The sequence below is a fragment of the Haemaphysalis longicornis genome, unplaced genomic scaffold, assembly GCF_048455015.1.
Source record: "Haemaphysalis longicornis isolate Haplotype H1 unplaced genomic scaffold, Haemaphysalis longicornis Haplotype H1 scaffold_2, whole genome shotgun sequence".
Taxonomy (NCBI): Eukaryota; Metazoa; Arthropoda; class Arachnida; order Ixodida; family Ixodidae; genus Haemaphysalis; species Haemaphysalis longicornis.
Window position 1 is genome coordinate 2,863,780 of NW_027526295.1, and position 18,994 is coordinate 2,882,773.

The window sequence follows — 18,994 nt, forward strand, 5'->3', positions numbered from 1 at the left end:
TTTTCTGGTGACGTCTACAACAACATCCCGTTGCGCTCGTCTGCTTCTGCGGTAGTACCGCGTCGCAAGCATTGCTTTGGACGGGGTCGCCAGATTTTCTGAATTACGTTTGCGCTGTTTTTTTACTCATCATTCTGCGTATATACCCCGCACTTGGCTCGCGGATGGCAAAGCCGCACAAGGAATGGAGCGGCATTTTACGCTTGTACAGCACGCTGAAGCTTCGCGCGAGAAATGAACGGCCCTGTTAGAGTCACCATGTGAACCCGGCCACATGTGTTGGTACGTATGGGAACCCAAAATATGTGAACAAATGGTAGTAGTAGTAGTAGTAGTAACTTTATTTTGCCCAAAAGTTGTGGTGATTGCACCACTGAGCTGTTCCCTCAGTCATCTAGACAGCGGGGCTCCCGGTGTTTTGGGAGCTCGGTGTCTTCAGCCAACTGGGCGAGGGCTTCTTGCACGTGGGGAGCTTGGCTAGAGATGGCAGCCCAAATTTCGGCCATTTGATTTCTTCCATGGGATGATTTCTTCCACGTGATGCGGGTATTAATGGACATGACCAAATGATGTGGTGAAGTGATGCTCGTTCCACAGAACAGAAGGGGCAAGCGACCTTATATTCGCCAGGATATATGATGGACATGAGATGTGGAGTGGGGAATGATAGTGTTTGGAGCTGCCTGCGAAGGACTGCATGCCTTCGACTGAGCGATGGATGCGGTGGTGGAAAAATTGCCCGATCCTGGCGGAAATGGTCAAGGATATTGACGAAAGTATGGAGGTGGTCCTTATAGCCGAAAGGTTGCGGGATATCTTCAGGAGTCTTATGAGGCTCTCGGCGAACCATATCTCGAGCAGTCTCATTGGCTCTCTCATTTCCCATCAGGCCAGAATGTGCCGGTGACCAGATGATGCGGAAGCTATGAGGTGTGGGCCCTTGCGGGAGGGTTGCCAAGGTTGTAGATGATACCCTGCCGTTTAAAAAATTTAGTACGGCCGATTTAGAATCGGTTATGATGTTAAGATGCGGAGACCGACTGTGGGCTATGGCTAGACCGATTGCCATTACCTCTGCCTCTGTGCAGGAATTGCAGCTTACAGATGCTGTAGCGATGGGGCTCCCCGTGGAGTCGACCACCGCTAACACCGATGCGTTCCTGTCTTGATATGGGGCGGCATCGGGGTATACCACAGGAGGCCCCGGTGGGTGTTGTTTGGCAAGGGCCTTCGCTCTTGCCTCACGGCGTTCCTTATTGTGGATGGGGTGAATTCGCCTAGGCGTTGGGGACACTCTGATGACATTCCTCAGAGGAGACGGAATGGCAACAAGTCGCGTGAAGTGTGGTGTTTGGGGTACCAGGCCCAAAGACCTTAGGATTCACCGACCGGCAGAGCTGCGAGAGAGCCTCTGTAGCTGCGCGGGTCGCTGTGCCTCTATAAGTTCAAAGAGGGTATTGTGTATCCCAAGGCGCAGTAGGTTTACAGTTGATGTGTGTTGGGAGAGGCCGAGCGCTCGCTTGTGTGCCGTACGGATGAGGCTATCAACTTTCTTCTGCTCCGTCTTCCGCAGGGTGAGAAACGGCAATGCGTATGTAACGCGCGAGCTGACGAAGGCATGCACCATCTTTATGAGGTTGATGTCCTTGATGCCCTTGTGCCTCATCGAAACCCTTGAGATGAGTCGGGTGGTTTGATATACCCCCTTGTCGATCTCTCTGAGTGCATCTGTATGCCGGCCATTACCAGTTATGCGGAGTCCGAAAACCTTTATGGAGTGAACTATGGGAATGTTGGCTCGTGATGATGTGGTTACGGTTAATATCGGCGGGCTTTTATGACTTGGTTTGTAGATGAAAAGCTCCGATTTTTGGGGGGAACACGATAAGCCGCGCACGGCTGCGTACTCCTCAACGGTTTGGGTTGCCCGTTGCAGGGCTTCCTGGATTTGGCGTTTGGAGCCTCGAGCAATCCACAGGGTGATGTAGTCTGCATAGATAGAATGATGTAGGTAGGGTATGTCCGAGAGAAGGGCCGGAAGGTCCCTCATGGCGAGGTTAAATAAGAAAGGTGACAGTACTGATCCTTGGGGCGTTCCTAGGCTACCCAGTTTAATGGGGTCCGCTTGGATGTTTCCAAAATGGAGGGTGAGTATACGAGATGAGAAGAACGATTTATTGTAGTTGTACGTGCGCTCTCCAAAGCCATTCTTGTTCACCATCTGTAGTATGGCCGAGTGTCGCACAGTGTCGAAGGCTTTGGAGATATCTAAGCCGATGATAACCTTAGTTGTGTGCTTTGGCGCGTATGCTGAATCCAAAATGTGATGTTGTAGCTGCAACATAAGATCCTGAGTGCATAGACGAGGGCGAAATCCTAGCATGGTGTGCGGGAACAGCTGAGTCTCTTCGGCGTGTTCCGTGAGTCGGGTCAAAACAACATGCTCTAGTAGTTTCCCTAGGCACGATGTTAGGGACATGGGTCTGAGATGATCGATGTGTCGCGGTTTCCCAGGCTTTGAAATGAGTATGGTCTTGCCCGTTCGCCATTTTTCCAGAATTTCACCCTGGGTCCAACATTCAATGGTAATCTCCTCACACTTTTTTGAAGTGCGCAGGTATGTCCGGTCTGAACCAATGTCGGTTTGTTTATCGCCCAAATGGCTGCTGTCCGCGCCGATGTAGAGCGTTGAAGGTTTGAAGGTTTATTGAAAAAATACAGTTGTTACATTGAAATACAATAATGGATACATACAGAAGGAGGTCCCAGAGTGAAACACTGTCGAGGGGACCTCCTGTAACAATGTTATATGGTGCAAAATTCCCAAAGGTGAAGCAGCATTCGATTGCGGTAGTGTAATAAAAATTGTACAATAGAAATCGAAAACATAGCACAGAAAGAAAAGGCATGGTAAGAAAAGGCATGGAAAGAAAAAGCTTGGTCGTGTTGTGGTTACTTCATGCACGCGCGTACACAGGCAGTAGCAGTATTCTATTCCGTTATTCCTATTGGTTTTAAACATTTATAAGTGTAAAAAAGCAGCGGAACCACTGCACGATACGGCGCAGGTCCTTTTTAACAGCACAGCTGTGTACGCTTGAGCTTATTGTGTTGGCGTTCGCAAAAAAATACGAAATTGGCCGCGTATATGCTCCTTTCGTCGCGAATATCGACGAAAGACGATATTAAACTGGCGCCCCTGGCAAGCAAATGTCTCCCTTCCCTTACCCGCTCACCTCTTCTGCTGTTCCTCTCCTGTATCCTTCCTCCCAAGATTACACGCTAGAGGTATGCTCTAGTCAATTCAAATTTACCGCGTTCCTCTGACACAAGTCGGGTCCTCAATGCCAGCGCTGCCGTACAGCGGAGACGCGCGTGAATCGAGGCACCCTACTACACCGTTTATAGAACCATGTTGCCCTACTCCGCGAGCGGTCCAAGCGGAACATCAAACCTATTTAGTGTAACCTTTCGTTTCTGTTGCCATTTGATTTTTTAAATGCCGCCAACTAGGGCAGCAGGCGACGATTTTCTGTAGTTGATGTACTATTTTATTTGCTATCCCAACAGCCAAGCATCCGTGAATTTGTTAATAAAGAAACACGGCAAATATCAATCATGTATCGATATAATGCTTTATATTTGCGTAATACTTTGTACTTCTTAAAAAGTATTACGTTTGGATTTGGCTCGAGCGACCGCTTTAAAACGCTCTTTAACATGCCGCTCAAAGCACACACAAAGTTTCTTGCGCAACAAACTAGCTAATATTGTTGGCGAAAACGATGCTATAAAACATCATCCGCGCAGCTAGTGAAAGCACCAATAAAATATCGGCCAAGGTGCTATGCCTAAACATCTCCGCCGGAGGCAGCCGGCTGTCTCGAGTGCTTCGAAACTACTGCCATGAGGCGTGCTTCTGCAATTGGCGCTAGACCCGCTAATATTCTCTATTCGGTGACGCTAATTGGCGCAAGTCATCAGGCTGCTCCCACTGCCACGCGCGTCATTTTCTAACCGAGAGACAGGCGGCCACGGGCGTGGAATCGCCGACGCGGGCATGAAATAGGGAGTATTAGTATAGCGTTTGCTGCCTTTGCGTACGTAAACGCTACATTTTTGCGTCACGCTACGTTAACACCGCGAGAGAAGTTTTAGTAGAGCGTCTCATCTGTTTTGCGTAGCGACACGCTAATGCTTCTGTCGACTGTTTTGCGAACTGAATCGCCGGCTGATCTGCGAGTGGAGTGCCGGAATGCTTGGACATTTACGACTATCCCAAGAAGTGTAAACGAACGCTTTCCCGTTAGTATTGAATGCAACACGGCCATAACACGACATGAATATTCTCTTATTTGAGTACGTTCAATAAAGAAAGCGTTGAAGACCCGTGGCTCTTCTGTTGTGCAATCGCAGAGAACGCCCTGAACCAAATACCCGGGTTTGACGCATACATTTTATTCAACTTCAAAACAATCCAGAGATGCGTTTCGAACAAACACAACGTCACAAGATGCGTTGCAAGTCTGAACCGTGATTGACAGGAAATCGGTTGTTCCTCCTGCCCGTCGTAAATTCGGCACTCACCTCGCGCGCGGTTTGCGGGGACGAACAGCAAGTCATTTAACTCTGGCGCGCAAGCCGAGAACGCTTTTAACAACGCACGCTACACATACCCGATGCGAGGTTGAGTCGTATGTCGCTCGAGAAAGATAATCCAGAGCATGGGAAGCACTATCCACCCGAAGAAGCACAGTGTCGCATTTCATCGCGAAGCGAACGCGTCCACAACACGCACACGCACAGCTTCGGTCGCTGGCTTGGCTGCAAGCTTTCTTCGGACAGTCAACGATGTTAGGACGATACAGAGCTGCGCGAGGGCGACGTGCTAACCATACGACGTATATAAAAAAATCTGCTTCAATAACGAAAGGCCTGTTTCTTGTGACATTTTGCGGCCGAAGAACTGTCTCCGACGCTGTGCCGCGCATATGGGAGATGGGGCGACCACAAGAAGATCCGGGCGCCTGTTGAAGTGGCGGCTTATAAGGAAGCGCGCCGCGGCGCGAGGCGAGAATGTAATCGGCGACAATGAGCTGAGGACCTCGAACATCCAAGAAGCTTGCAAGTGCGAGTTGTACCGAGTCGTGGAGAACTTTCAGCGTCAGGTCCTTCGATACCTGGGTGGGGGGGGGGGGGGGGGGGGGTGGGGGGGGGGGGGGGGGGGGCATGAACGATCGCTTTCAGCGCGAATTCCTGGAGATCGAGTTCGGAGAGAGCTGCCGCATCTGCGACCGGCCTTGGTTCGACGTGAACCCATCTAGCATAAGCTCCGTGCGGAACCCTGTGTAGAAGGAGATGGGCTTGCAAGTTTTACGCGAAGCCTTCCTGTTCGTTGATAATTACGATGAGATGAAGGTGTGCAACACCTTACTGTGCGCGTGATTTGGTCGCCCGATGACGACTCCCATACAGGGTAGGTGGTTCTTAGTGACTGATATGGTGCTCGGCTAGGTTAATGTTGTGAGACGAAGAAAGCTCTGCTGTGACATCATGTGTGCACCCCGGTGCAAACTGGCTTAGATCTTCTGGTAGCTATGCACCGCAAGCTGGCGCTGTTTTTATAAGGGAATCCGGTGGGTCGACGGCTCCCTAAAGACCTCGACCCATCAGTTTAATGTTCCGACTCAGCCATACCACAAGTCCTTCATTTTGTTTCGGTCGACTCTGTGCCCGCTGGCACATACCCATGAGGTCGTGGGGACAGGCACAATCGGCTTCTTGGATAATCGGCTTCACTTCTTGACCAACCATGTTTCTTCGGAATAGGAGCCCCTTGCCAAGAAGCCGCTGCTCCCGTATTTTTGGGGACACTCCAAAGTAGTTGAGCGAAGCGTTGTCAAACTTTGCTTTACCAAGGACCTCCGGAACTCTTGTTTCCACTGGTGAGGGAATAGTTTTGAGGGTTAGGTGGGCCGTCTCTTGAAGCCGGGCTACCGGCAGCATTCAACTGCTTTCGTCGCCAATCAACCTCTTAAGGACGCCAAGCGTGCCCCTCCTGACGACCGTGGTGAGGGTGGGACTTAGAACGGAAAGGTGGCCGGGGCTCTTATATCCACGAGGTGTCTGACAGGCTAGAGGAAATAGGTGTTAGTGCCCAAGTAAATCTAGTGTTTCAGCACCCCCAAATCTGTCAAAACTTCGCAGGGAAACGTCTCCCGCCAACACAGGGAAGAAAGGCTGCCAGATAAAACAAAAATAAGTTTGTGCCTTTCGTTGACGACGTCGTCTACGTTACTCCACTCTCTTGCGGAAAAAAATTACGCCCACCTCCCCTCGCGGGAACCCTGGTGTGATGCGACGCTGAAGGGGGTTCCATTGGCGTCGCATCAAGCAATCGTCGGGTACGGCAAGAGGGCAAGCGCAAGCGCGGACGACCGTCGACTGAGATACCGGCCGGAGCGCGGCACTCCGCTTCTATGCGCAGAGCGCGCCCGAAGCAGAGGAGACCATGGAGAGTGAGGGTACTGCACATGCGCACAGCGCGCAGCGCCACCCACTGACGGAGTGAGAGTGCGCTGTTGCACGCGCCCGCAGATGTTGAGAGAGAGAGTGTTCGCTATCGGAGAGAGCAGAGGGGTGAGCGGAGGAGAGACGCAGCTGTGCGGACGCAGACGCCGACGCGCGCAGGACAGGGCCGCCAGCAAGAGATGTTTCTCTCAGCGTCGCATCTAAAAATATGCCGGCCAGACTTCAAAGTGCCCCAAGGTTCGCCTACCTGAACACCCTAGGAATGTGCAGTGTGCACACATTGGACGCTTCAGCGCCCATTGCAAGGGCTGTGCACGTCGTAACGATTGGTCCCCGATTTTGAAGGAGTGTATGTTAATTTTTATGGGAAAGTCTCAGTTAACAAGAAAAATTGTCGAATCCGCGGAAATTGCACGTCATGGCGACGCGTGCGTCAGGATGCCTTCACTCAGTCTTTCAGTAAAAGAACTGGGTTATCTGTTCCCCGCGGTGGTAGCCCCCATGCGCTAAGCCACACCCTCCTGTTTGGTTTGCTGTTTTCGTAATAGATACAGTGGTTATATTTACTATGTGCAGTGCCTCCTGGTTTACAGGCTTGTTCGCGCAGGTTAGCTGATGTGTCAATGCTGAACTATGTGAGATTCTTTGATTACGCTCCCAGTACTTGGGGTTATGTTACCACCGCTTCCTCATCACCTGTTCGTAATCATTCTCACCGGTTGGGTGCTTCCTTCGCCCGGGTGCTCGAATGGACGGGCACGCCAAACGTCGACTCTGAATATTTTGGTATGGTAGCGTGCTTCGAAATGCTTCGCTGCACAGAGCACCCACGTGACATGTGTGATGTCACTGCACTGCTGGGGCTATTATTTTGGGCGCCTGCTAATACGAGCCCACCGTTCGTGCTCTGTTGCCTCGATTTAAAGTACTGAGTAGTGGAGCTGAGGGCTTGGGTTTGAACCCCAGCAGGTCCATTTCTTAGTTTCTTTTTCATTGATTCTTTTTTTTTCTAAATTTAATGTTTACTAAACTCAAATATACGCGTTGTTTTGGTTAAAAAGGGTGATTTGTTATGTTTTAGGTAGCTTATGTTTGGGGCGCAGATAGTGACCACGTTAAATTACTGTTCTCCATCACGCAAACCGACATGTTAGGTGAGTGCCCTGTGCAGCGAAGCGTTTGGAAATGGGCGTATTGGTATGTGAATAAGGCATCCTGGTATGCGTCAAGGGGATGAGTTGAAGAGAAAGCAGAGGACAAACCCGCACTTGCACTGACCGCAGGACCACTGGCCACCTCCTTCAAAGCTCTTTTCCCCATTTATTGGTGTAACTAAACCTTTTGCACCATAACAATATTTTTTTCTGAAATAAAATATTAGTTCAAAGTGAGCGGTTGTCTGGGTCCGCCCTTTTGGTCCTTCGTCCCGTTGTTTGCGCTGTAAGCATTAGTTCAATTGACGGAGGATTTTCACGCCACAAGGCTCGGCTCACAGTTTAGCTGATGTTAGGTCTGGATATAAGCCTAAAGGGAAGATTGCCAAATGCTTTTAGTGAGGGTAGCCTAGACAACAAGAAAGGGCGCAAAAGGGTCGGACCAGAAGGTTAATGGTATGAACGTCAGTACACAATTTAGGCCTAACGAGGAGAAATGGCAATAGCTCTTAGTAACGGTAACAGAGATGGAGGGAGTGGCCGAGTGACGTCATCGCAACAACAGCTCATAAATGCCCCACCGCCTCCCGGACTATTCAGTGGGCACGACGGCAGCGTGGCTGCAACGATGTTCAGCCGGAACATCTTTTTCTTGGCGCAGGTTAGTCGCATGCCTGAGGCCAAACCTTTTCGAAGTGACGATGTTTGTCTTTTGCTGCTGCCCTGCCCCACTGGTGTGAAACGAGCGTTGTCTTCTTCAAGTTTCCGCGCATTTGTTAATCTTCTTTTGAGATGCGGTGACGTCGAGCAGAACCCAGGGCCAGACTCTGTGAGCTCGGACTATGAAGGCCAGCTTCATTCTACTCTCACTGACCGTGAACTGATTCTTCATGTACTTCATAGCCAAAATAAATAATGAAACAGATGAACAGTTTTGGTGAGGTGCAGAAAGCGTTAACCGAATCTTTCGCGCAGTTCAACGATAGGCTTGATTCATTAGAAGCTTCCTTCGCTCGCCTTGCCGGTTTCGGTGAAAAAATTCAGTCACTCGAATCAACTATCACGAAGGTTCAAGACGACGTTACCTCCGTCTTAGATGAAATTGGCGATCTCGAAAACCGCAGCCGGCGAAATAACATCATTATTCACGGCTTAAAAGAAGAACAGAACGAACCTCTGGAATCCTTGCACGAGAACATGGTTAACACAATTTTTAAGGAAACCCTAAAAATTAGTGTTTGAGGAGTATAAAGGTGCCACCGGTTAGGAGTTAAAAAACAGAACAAAATTCCTCCCGTAATTTTGAAGCTTGTCGATTTTCGCGAAAAACACTTAATATTTAAGAACTGCCCTAAACTAAACAACACGGACATGTACATAAAAACACTTAATATTTAAGAACTGCCCTAAACTAAAGAACACGGACATGTACATTACAGAAGACTTTTCCCAGAATGTTCGTGAAGTCAGAAAAAAACTTTGGGAAAGTACAAGTAAAAACCGGAAGCGGAGAGAGGGCGTAAAGCTGGTTTTTGATAAGGTGTCTGTGAATGGAACTATGTATGTCTGGGACAAAGAAAAAAAATGATAAGGTGCCCCTTCGAAAACGATCAGCCATATGACAAACTTCCGCATCCCCTTATATAAAGCTAATAAATGTTAACTGCCGTAGTATTGTAAACAAGACACTTGACCTAGAACATCTGATATCGATACATGATCCGGACATTGTTGCACTGACAGAGACCTCGCTTCACCAGGGAATCCACGATAGTGAATTTGTTCCCCCAGATTATCGTGTTTATCGCGAATATCGTGATTCCGGGGGAGGCGGTGTGGCGTTACTCTTTAAAATAACATACAAATTGCTAGAATGTCTGACCCCGTTACTGTTGAGGCCTTATTTTGTAAGATGTGTCGCCACGGAAAGTGCATGGTCATTGGTGTTGTTTACAGACCCCCTGGTACCAGAATTGATGCTTTGTAGAATTTAAAGGAATACATTGGTCTCCAGATTGCGAAAGACACGAAACTTGTGCTCTGCGGTGACTTCAACCTACGTGGTATTGAATGGCCCACCTTCTCTTCTGGTACTCTTGATACTTGCAACACCGAGGAGTTGATTGATATTGCATTTCGATTTGGTTTGGTTCACCTAGTTTATGAGTATACACGTATTCACGGAGAGAGCAAATCAATACTGGACCTTGTTTTTGTTCGGTTCAATATTGACGGTGACCATGAGTGTGAGGTACTGGAACGTCTCTGAGATCATAAGTGTGTCTTAGCTCAATTTCGATTCTCTCTTCCAAAGACAAATTTGAAAACGACCCGTGCACCAATTTTTTCTCTTCTAGCGATGCTTATATACTAGACAGATTGGAGTCTGTGTATGATCGCTTTTTGAGTACTTCTACGGACACTATGTGCGACGCTAGCTCTCTCTGGGTGAAATTTAAGAACACAGTACACGCATGCATTGACGTCTATGTTCCCTTCCGGCATCGACCAGCAAATCTCTCGAATCCATGGACCACCCGAAACATCATTCATTTAAAAAAGAAAATAAATCGCCTGAACAAACGGTTCAAAATAAATAGTAATACGAAGCTAAAGGAAGACATTTCCCTGCTCTCTCGTAAACTAAAAGACCCAATGAAGACAGAGCGTCGTACATTCTACACTGTGCGCTTGAGTAGCATGATTAAAGAATCGTCCACCAAGTTTTGGCGAAGTATAACCCCTAAACCCTCGGAAAACTAGCACTTTCGTAATAGATAACATATGTACCTCAGATTTTACACAAAGCTCGAATTCATTTAACGAAAATTTCAAGTCCGTATTTACAGTTGACGACGGAACTACCCCGCCTTTCGATAAATATAAAATGCTGCCATCTTTTGAGGATGGTATAATTACCGAACCAGGTGTACTTAATCTACTCCTTAACTTAGATGAAAAAAAATCTCCTGGACCTGATGATATACCGAATGCTTTTCTCAAAAGATACGCCGAGTGGTGCGCCAAATTCCTCGTTATTATTTTTAATTTGTTTCTTTCAACTGGAGTCCTGCCGAAGATTGGAAAATGTCCAAAATTAAGCCCCTATTTAAACAAGGGGATAAACAGTCAGTTATGAATTACCGCCCTATAGCTTTAACCAGCACTTGTTGCAAATTATCAGAACATGTCATTCACAAACACATATCTACTTTCTTAACCACGCATTCGATTTTCTCTTCAGCAGCACACGGTTTTAGGCGCGGATTTTCCACTGTGACCCAACTTGTCGAAACCGTACATGACTTCGCCGTGACTATGAATGACCGTAAACAAACAGATGTAATATTTATAGATTTCGCGAAAGCGTTCGACAACATATCTCATGTAAAACTAAGGATCAAACTGTGTGCCATTCTTAAAAATGATAAATTTTGCAGTTGGATTCAATCATACCTAACTTCACGTTACCAATATGTCATCTTCAGCGACACTCCTTGTAAAATAGTACCTGTCACTTCGGGTGTACCCCAGGGTCCGGTTCTGGGTCAGTTGTTATTTCTTCTGTATGTTAACTACATTGTTGTCGAGCATAACATAAAAATTATGTTGTACGCTGATGATTGTCAGATTTATTCTGCTGTGGACACTTTGGATGACCAGATTAATTTTAATTTGAAGCTAAACGATGTCATTCAGCGGTGCAACGCATGGCAGATGTCTGTTAATTATAAAAAAAGTGCTGTTATGTCAATCACAAAGAAGAAGCAACCCCTTCTTTTTAATTACGCAGTCGATAATAACGTGATAACGCGGGTAACTCAGTATAAATATCTTGGTTTACATATATGTGCACTGCGATAAACACACTACAAACGTTGCTAATCAATCAATGCATAAACTACACTACTCGAAAAGGTTTCTCAGGAATGCTTCAACAAGCATAAATTTACTAGCCTATAAAAGCATGGTGTTACCCATTCTCGATTATGGAAATGCAATTTGGGACCCTTTCAAGGCGGCTAACTTATCTAAATTAAATCATGTACAAAATAAAATAGTCCGTTTTATTTTTAATTGTTATGGCCGCGCTTCAGTTTCGGAACTGACAGTCAAGGCTGGTTTATTGAACATTGCGGACAGAAATAAATTATGCCGCCTACGCTTTCTTTTTAAAATTGTGAAGAACCTTCTAAAAAGCGATACTCATCAATACTTAAAGGAGTACTGACACAAAATTTTTATGTTACGTTTTTTTCGCTGCTATGCGTGCCTACCAGCCCACTAATCATAGAATGACAGATTAGGCGGTCGAGCGCAGCGTAAACATTCATTTACGGCGTCGTTTATTCGTGCCAGTTTCGGTTTCGACAAAAAAAACGCCGAGCGGCCGCCATGACAGCATGTATCACATGTCGTCACCATTCTTGCCGTATCGCTGCCTCTCTGGAAGCGCGCGCGAGCGAGCGCACGCGCGCGCCCAGACCGGCCGAGGTCTTCGCCGTCCCCACAGGCCCGGGCAGCATGACGTCAGTCTCAAAACCATGACGTGTACACACGCCCGAGCAGCGCGCGCCAACCACAGCCAGCGCGTCGGCTTCGTCACAGGAGCCCCGACGTCGGCAGTTTGGGGCACGTAGCAGATGATGTCACGTCAGCCCGCTCTGGGCGTTCTCGTGCGGGCGAAGATTAAAATGGATTTTAAATATGTTTCGCTGAACGGTTGCTGTTGAAACTTGCTGGGAGATATCTCCTGATAAAAAGGAAGCGTTTTACATAGTTATCTCAGCTTTGAAATTTCGTGTCAGTACTCCTTTAACGTATTTTTCATCAGGTCATTGGTCCCGCCACCGTCACGCGCTGAACTTAACTCCATTCCAGCCAAAAAACAAAGTCTTCAAGTATTCTTGTTTTTCCAAGAACAGTGAATGAATGGAATAACCTTGAAAGTCATGTTGTCGAACAGACTAATATTCACAAATTTGAAAGCCTACTTGACTTTTAAACTTTCCATTCTTGTTGTTCACGTGACATGTGCATAACGTATTCTGGTTCTCGGTGTATATTGCGTTCGCGGGGCATTGATGTGTGGTCTTCTTTTTCCAGTGTGTGTCGTTTCAATGCGTGTATCGGTTTCTTCTTTTCTTTTTTCTGCCCTTCGCCAGATCTTATCCACGCGCCACTGTGAAGTGGCAATCAGTTATATCTTGTTTTTTTGCGGATGTTATGCGTTATTTTTGTCTGTTTTATTGTGAAATGTATCCCACTCTGCTTTCCACCATGCTATGACCACTTAACTGGGGTCAGCTGATTTGTAAATAAATAAATAAAATAAAGGAAGCAATTGAACAAGGTTTTCGATGAAAAGCTTAGGTTTTTGATGAAAAGATTTATACGTGCAAGCCTATCGTCTCGAGGGTTTTTCGACATCATAAACTCACTAACAGTAAGCTCTGCAGCACAAAACGCAGGAATACGGAACTGAGGAACTCGCATAACTACGATAGCATGGATGATCAGAGTGGACTTATAAGAGCACACCCATATTCGTTTTTCACTTCAAAGCCATTTTAAAAGGACTGGGCTATTTTCAAGGCACTCACCACTCACGGGGTTCGAACCAGGAGAAGGGCAGCCGTGTACCTCTTGGAGCGCTGCTAGGGTTCGTCGGGCGTACCGTTGTCGATGCCGGTCCAAAGGGCAATCCGGCCCAACTGTCGTGAAGCAATCTCTGAGACCCATTTCCAGCTGCCTGCCAACGAATTCAGTTTACCCTAATTGTATTTATCGGAAAGTAGGCCGCAGGCCTTGCTCATTTTCCGTCCTGGACAGATTACTTTGAAAAGTGGTTGCGGAACAATGGAAGACCACAAGCAGACACCAGCGGGGAGACAGCAAAATCGCAACTCACAAAGTTGTGCTATGTCACAGCTGTGCTAGTCGAAACAGTGTGAGGGCGAGAATTGAATTAGGCAACGGAATAGTTTGCCACCTGCTGTGAAATAAATTATGTGTCTCCATTTAAATCGTCCCTAAAAGACCATCTTTTTTCCTGGTAAAGGGTCTTTGCAACCTTTTTTGCTTATTTATTCATAATGGGAATTAGATATGCCGATCTTGTTTTGTCTTGTTTTGTTAGTGATGAAGTTTCTCCTGTTTTGATTGTTTACTTGAAATGACTTCACCATTTTATTTTTGGGGGCGCATTAAATTGTTGCACTTTTGCTGCCATTGTTTTTTGTAATTATTACCTCTATTTTTGCTCATTGACGGTTCCTGTATAGTCCCTGATTTTGGGACCCTCGTCTGTAGTTTTCATTCGTATGGAGTTGTCTTACAGACTTCAATAAACTCCTTCTTTTTCTTCTTCTTCAAAAAAAGGCGCCCGTACTGTCCGCTTTCTCCAAGACTTGACTTTGATATGAGGAAGGCAACCATGTCTCCTAAACGTCAACCCTTTTTTTTATTTGTGTTATTGACGAATCTTTGTTCTTACAATTTCCCTTCTTGACCAGGCGAGGGTCCGTCATAGTGCTGACGTCTTCTCCAAGCCGAGGTACTGCGATACTTCTACTAGTGTACCATCGGGGTGAGGCGGATCCAAGTGTGATCGCAAATGAACCGCACCGATTGTATTTATTAAAGTTGCTAGCGGCCACGGTGGGGTAACCTTATGTGCGCTATACATTTTCGCGGCCTGTTTATATTGGATGCTGATATAAGAAATTTACGGCAGTTGCGGGTGGATTCGCTCCGAAACTTTCAACTATATCGATCAATTGAGCAAAAATAGTTACATCTACCATCATATTGCTGAAGCGACAATTCCTTTTTATACCGCCACCACTTACGCACACATCATAAATTCACTATCTATAGTTTGGTTGCTAATGAAAAGTATTTCGAAAACTGCTACCCTTTAATAAAATACGTCTGCTTCTGTAAAAGCAAATCCGTTTTGGCCAACATTGCTCCGTAATAGTACGCGGGTTATATGGTAACACTATTTTTAGCGCCTGATTAGCTTATTACACGCAACAATTTTTCAAATTGCTGATTGCTCATGATAGGTATATTCTTCAGGGATACGTTTGTCAATTTTTTATGGTAAAAAGTAACTGATATACTTTATTTCTGTATGTGTCTTTGAAATGCTTGATGCAACTTTTTCGTTGTCTGTGACTCAGTTTGCGGGCGTTTGTAGTTTTTCCAAATGGTATGCCCCATTAACCAAAAAACTCGCAGTTGTGAGCGGCGGGTAGCCCTAAATGTCATTGTGAAATTGAGAGCTACCCATATAAAAAATAAAAAATAGTCGCAAGAACGCCAATCCAACCCGGCAAGACGCGGTTAGAGTCAGGCAATTTTACGACTTATCTACAACTATGCCACATAAACGACGGTGTTGAAGAAGTACTTGCACCTGCTTGCGTACTTTAAGTACAATATAATATGATAGCAGCATGAATTCCTCTGGTAATAATTTGCTTCTGCGCCATACGTATGTTGTGGCAGCTTCATAATTTTAGAGCCATATAGATTCGCAGCTTCTCAATAGAGTGTTCTGTGTTGTTTTAGGGTCTTTCACATTACGGCTTAATGGCGCCATGCACATAACGTACAACTTTGCTTACTTTGAAAGGACTACCCTTCAGCACTTCGCTGAGCTTCACTCCAGCAACGAAAGGTGTTTTTTTAAGAAAAAAACAGAAAAGCATTAAAAGACTCAATTTTTGCCCTACACTAACGTCTTATTCACAGTATTGACGTCACATGGTCCAGGAAAAGAAACCCTCGGATCGGTGTGCTAACTGCACGTTAGCATTAAAGCCTAACAATCAAACGGAGCCAGAGGAACCAGTACAGCTCCGCAGTTATGGGCCTTAGAGGCAGTTTAGGTGACGGCCGCGAATCACACAAGCGAGATTCTGGGACGACATAGACAAATTGCCCTAAGTGGCTAGGAAGTCGCCAATCTTTCATGTTTTCTTTAATATCGCCATTATTTTTTTACGTTGGCGATGCAATTAAGATCATTTTTAACAGGAAAAAACTGTCTTCTAATGAACCAAACTGGTATTTTGTCTTCATGGCCCCTTTAAGGTGCTGCTCTGTTTGCTGCGAGTGAGTGATCAGGCATTCGGTGCTCAGTAATCCGCACCCAAACACTAAAGTGTCTACGTATTCACAAACATTTACCTCCGGAAAGAGCAGGCCGAGTCTCACCAGGGGTGGAACATGTCAAACCGCGAGCGTCGCTGAAAACAACCATGACAAACAAGCAGGCGGGGGAGTACGCTGCAACCTTAGGCAAAGCGAATTTCGGCGAAGCTAGGGGACGGACGGGAAGGGCTTCACCGGTTATGTTTTTTTGAGGTATTCGAAAAATTTTGAGATTTTACAGACAGACTGAGAAGCGATAGGGTTCGTTTCGTCAACGGATTCTATTATAAAGCTTTCGTTATGCCGCCGTTGGGAGGGTTTGCAGTTGCACACCTCCTTTATATCCGGCTTCGGGCAACTGTGAAGGTGTACTGGTGAACAGGCAGGGAAGGGAACATGGTGACCTTTTTCAGGGACGAATCATGTTTGAAACGGGTGCCTAATTTACCTTGCGGCGCGTATGTATAGCAGGGAATGGTAGTTCATATGCACTCTGGTGGCTTTATCCTGATGACCAGTGATGTTCTGGAGCTCCCTGACCGTTTGAAAGACACTAAGCTCATCCGCTGGTGTTTTACCAGCAGTCCGACGGCCACAGTTCTGTTTTCGAACCTTCACTTGACAAAACCTTGCCAAGGTGGGTCATGCTTCTGCTTGGTGGCTTGGTGTCCGCGTCGTCGCCACTCAACGCCGCCATGAATACTCAAGGGGAATTTGTCAATATACTTTATATTCGAAAAATTGTATTTCAATTACTCACCTGCAACTTGATTCAGTAGCTGTTGATTCATTGCGAAACTCTTGTAAATTTCCTTCCACACAGCTCAACAGCAGTGGCAGTGCAGGGCATGCGGCACTGGGTATAAGTGCTTTGATGGATGGGCAAGAAAAGTCAAGAAAAAAGCAGTATTAACACGGCAACAAAAGAGAAACAAACAATACAAAGCATGCAAAAAGGCTAACAAACCTGTAGCATCGAAACTGCCTTTTCTCGCAAAGTTATTCAGTGTAGGACGCCCAGTTCATGATTGATTCAGACCTGCTACCACCGCTTCCAGCGACAAGCATAGTGCGGATTCCTCGCCACACTCCTCACCTTGGGAACGAGCACGCGAGCGTCCGCGAACTTACTTACCGGGAATTCCCAGAAGAGACCAACGAAGTACCGCCCCACGATGTCCTAATTCTCTATCCCGTACCTCCCACCTACTACGGCATCCTAGCCCACTACTGGAACTCCCGACGAGAGAGAGAGAAAGAGAGAGAACAACTTTATTTAGCCAAACAAAATTGCGGCGACTACATGGCGGATGGGGCGGTTCCCTCTTCACGGGACCCATATGCTTCTTCGGCTGCCTGGTCTCTGGAGATCAGGACGAGCTGGTCTTCCAAGGCGGGGCTGGTAAGCAAGGTCTCCCATCGGAAGTTAAGAGGTGTGGGGAGGGTGGTGGAGGGTTGGGTAAAGGGTGGGGGGATGGTCTCAGTGAAATCGCACTGTCCGATGACGTACCGGAGCGTGCCCAATTTCCCACAGAAGCTACACTCTTTCTCATATCTCCAGGGGTACATTCTGGTTTGGAGATATGGGTGCGGGAAGGATCCGGCTAGTAGTTGCCTATAGATCGTTTGCTGCGCTCTGCTGAGCGATTTATGCGGGTCGGCGTACCACCATCTGCCTTCCCTGTAGTGGCTCGTGATGTCCTTGTAAGCCGTTATGGCCTGCAGCTCGTTCTCGTCTGCCCGGTGTTCAAGATCGCAGGCAAGCTGGTGGGCGAGTTCATTGCCCTCCAGCCCTGAGTGAGCCGGTGTCCATATCAGTTCGACTTGCTGCTCGGGTATGCGGCGTATTCCTCCCTCTAGCATTCTGAGTGCCGTCAGAGACACCTGCCCTTTTCTGTAGTTAGCATGCGCTTTTTGCGAGTCCGTGATTATTTTGCTCACGTTAGGCGTCGTGAGCGCCAAGGCTATTGCCGCCTCTTCCACGTCTTGCGGGAACGGCGTTTTGGCAGATGCGCACGTCACCAGCGCGTCTTGCGTCGTGACCCATCTCGCGGCTCGTGTGGAAAACTCAAGTAGAGAAGCGTCCGTGTAGAGGGTGACACCCGTGGCGTCTTGTTGTTCCGCTTGTCTTAGCATTTTGATGAGGGCCTTGATTCTGGCCTCTCTGCGCCTGCCGTTGCGACCCGGTCTCATGTTTCTGGGCAGGGGTTTGCTTTCAATTTTCTGAGCCCAAAGCTTGGGTAAAGGTCCATTTCCTTGTGGTTGGTCTCTTCCCAGCCCAGCTTGGCCAGTACTATTCGGCCAGCCGAGGTTTTGCTGAGCCGCACTCTCTGGTATGACAGGTGGGCTTCTACCAATTCTTCCACCGTGTTGTTCTTGGCGATGCCTAGCAGCTTCTCGGTGGCCGAGTGGCGCAGGATACCTGGTGGCACCTTTGTTGCTTTGCGTAGGATCGAGTTCAGTTGTACTTCTTGAGTAGCTGTAGGTACGGCGCCGCGTACACGATGCGCGACGTCACAAAAGCCTGGAGCAGCGGGAGCGCGTCGTCTTCCTTCAATCCTCTTCGCCTGTTTGTGACACTTCGTATCATGTTGGTGACCTGTTCCGTCAGGTTCTTGATCTTGCTTAGCGCCGCTGCCGCCTTGCCGTTTTTCTGGAAGATCGCTCCCAGGATTCGGGCTTGTCGTGGTCGGCGTTATGTTCGTCCCGTCTGTGGTAATACGTACCTCCTCTTGCTCTTCATTCTTTCTTCGGGGCTTTATGAATAGGAGACCCTCTCTTCCCAGATCCCTTCTTCAAAACCACCGACGCCCTCATAAGGCGCCGCCTACAAACCCAGACGTACCACCATTACCCGCCTTCACCATGTCTCCCCACCTCATCTATTCGGTAAATCCGCCATCACAAACCACCTAGTTTGGAATCAAATAATATCAAATCAAATCACTTCATTCAAACATCCTAGGATTCTTAGGGGCATGAGCAAAAAGCCCAAAAAGGCTTAAAAAGCGGAGCACGTTAAAAAAACTTAGTGAATTGGAATTTGCAGACGCAGTTGCTTGTGGGCACAAATGTACACACAAAGATTGCGATATAAATAACAGAGTAAACAATATCACTGTGGGAGAACAAGAATAATCTGATGT

The 18,994-nt window shown here is 47.2% G+C and overlaps 1 protein-coding gene and 1 pseudogene across 1 annotated transcript in view; one reads left to right on the plus strand and one right to left on the minus strand.

Moving 5' to 3' along the window:
- LOC144168688 (uncharacterized) overlaps nt 1-18,994 on the minus strand; it is a 204,908-nt gene that overhangs the window by 91,640 nt on the left and 94,274 nt on the right. The window contains exons 4-5 of the mRNA XM_077697621.1: nt 16,609-16,717; nt 13,289-13,437 (exon numbers count right to left, since the gene is read on the minus strand). Of these exons, the coding sequence (XP_077553747.1) occupies nt 13,289-13,437; nt 16,609-16,717 (258 nt within the window). The remainder of the gene's footprint in view (nt 1-13,288; nt 13,438-16,608; nt 16,718-18,994) is intronic.
- LOC144168679 (uncharacterized) lies at nt 8,182-9,307 on the plus strand (annotated as a pseudogene).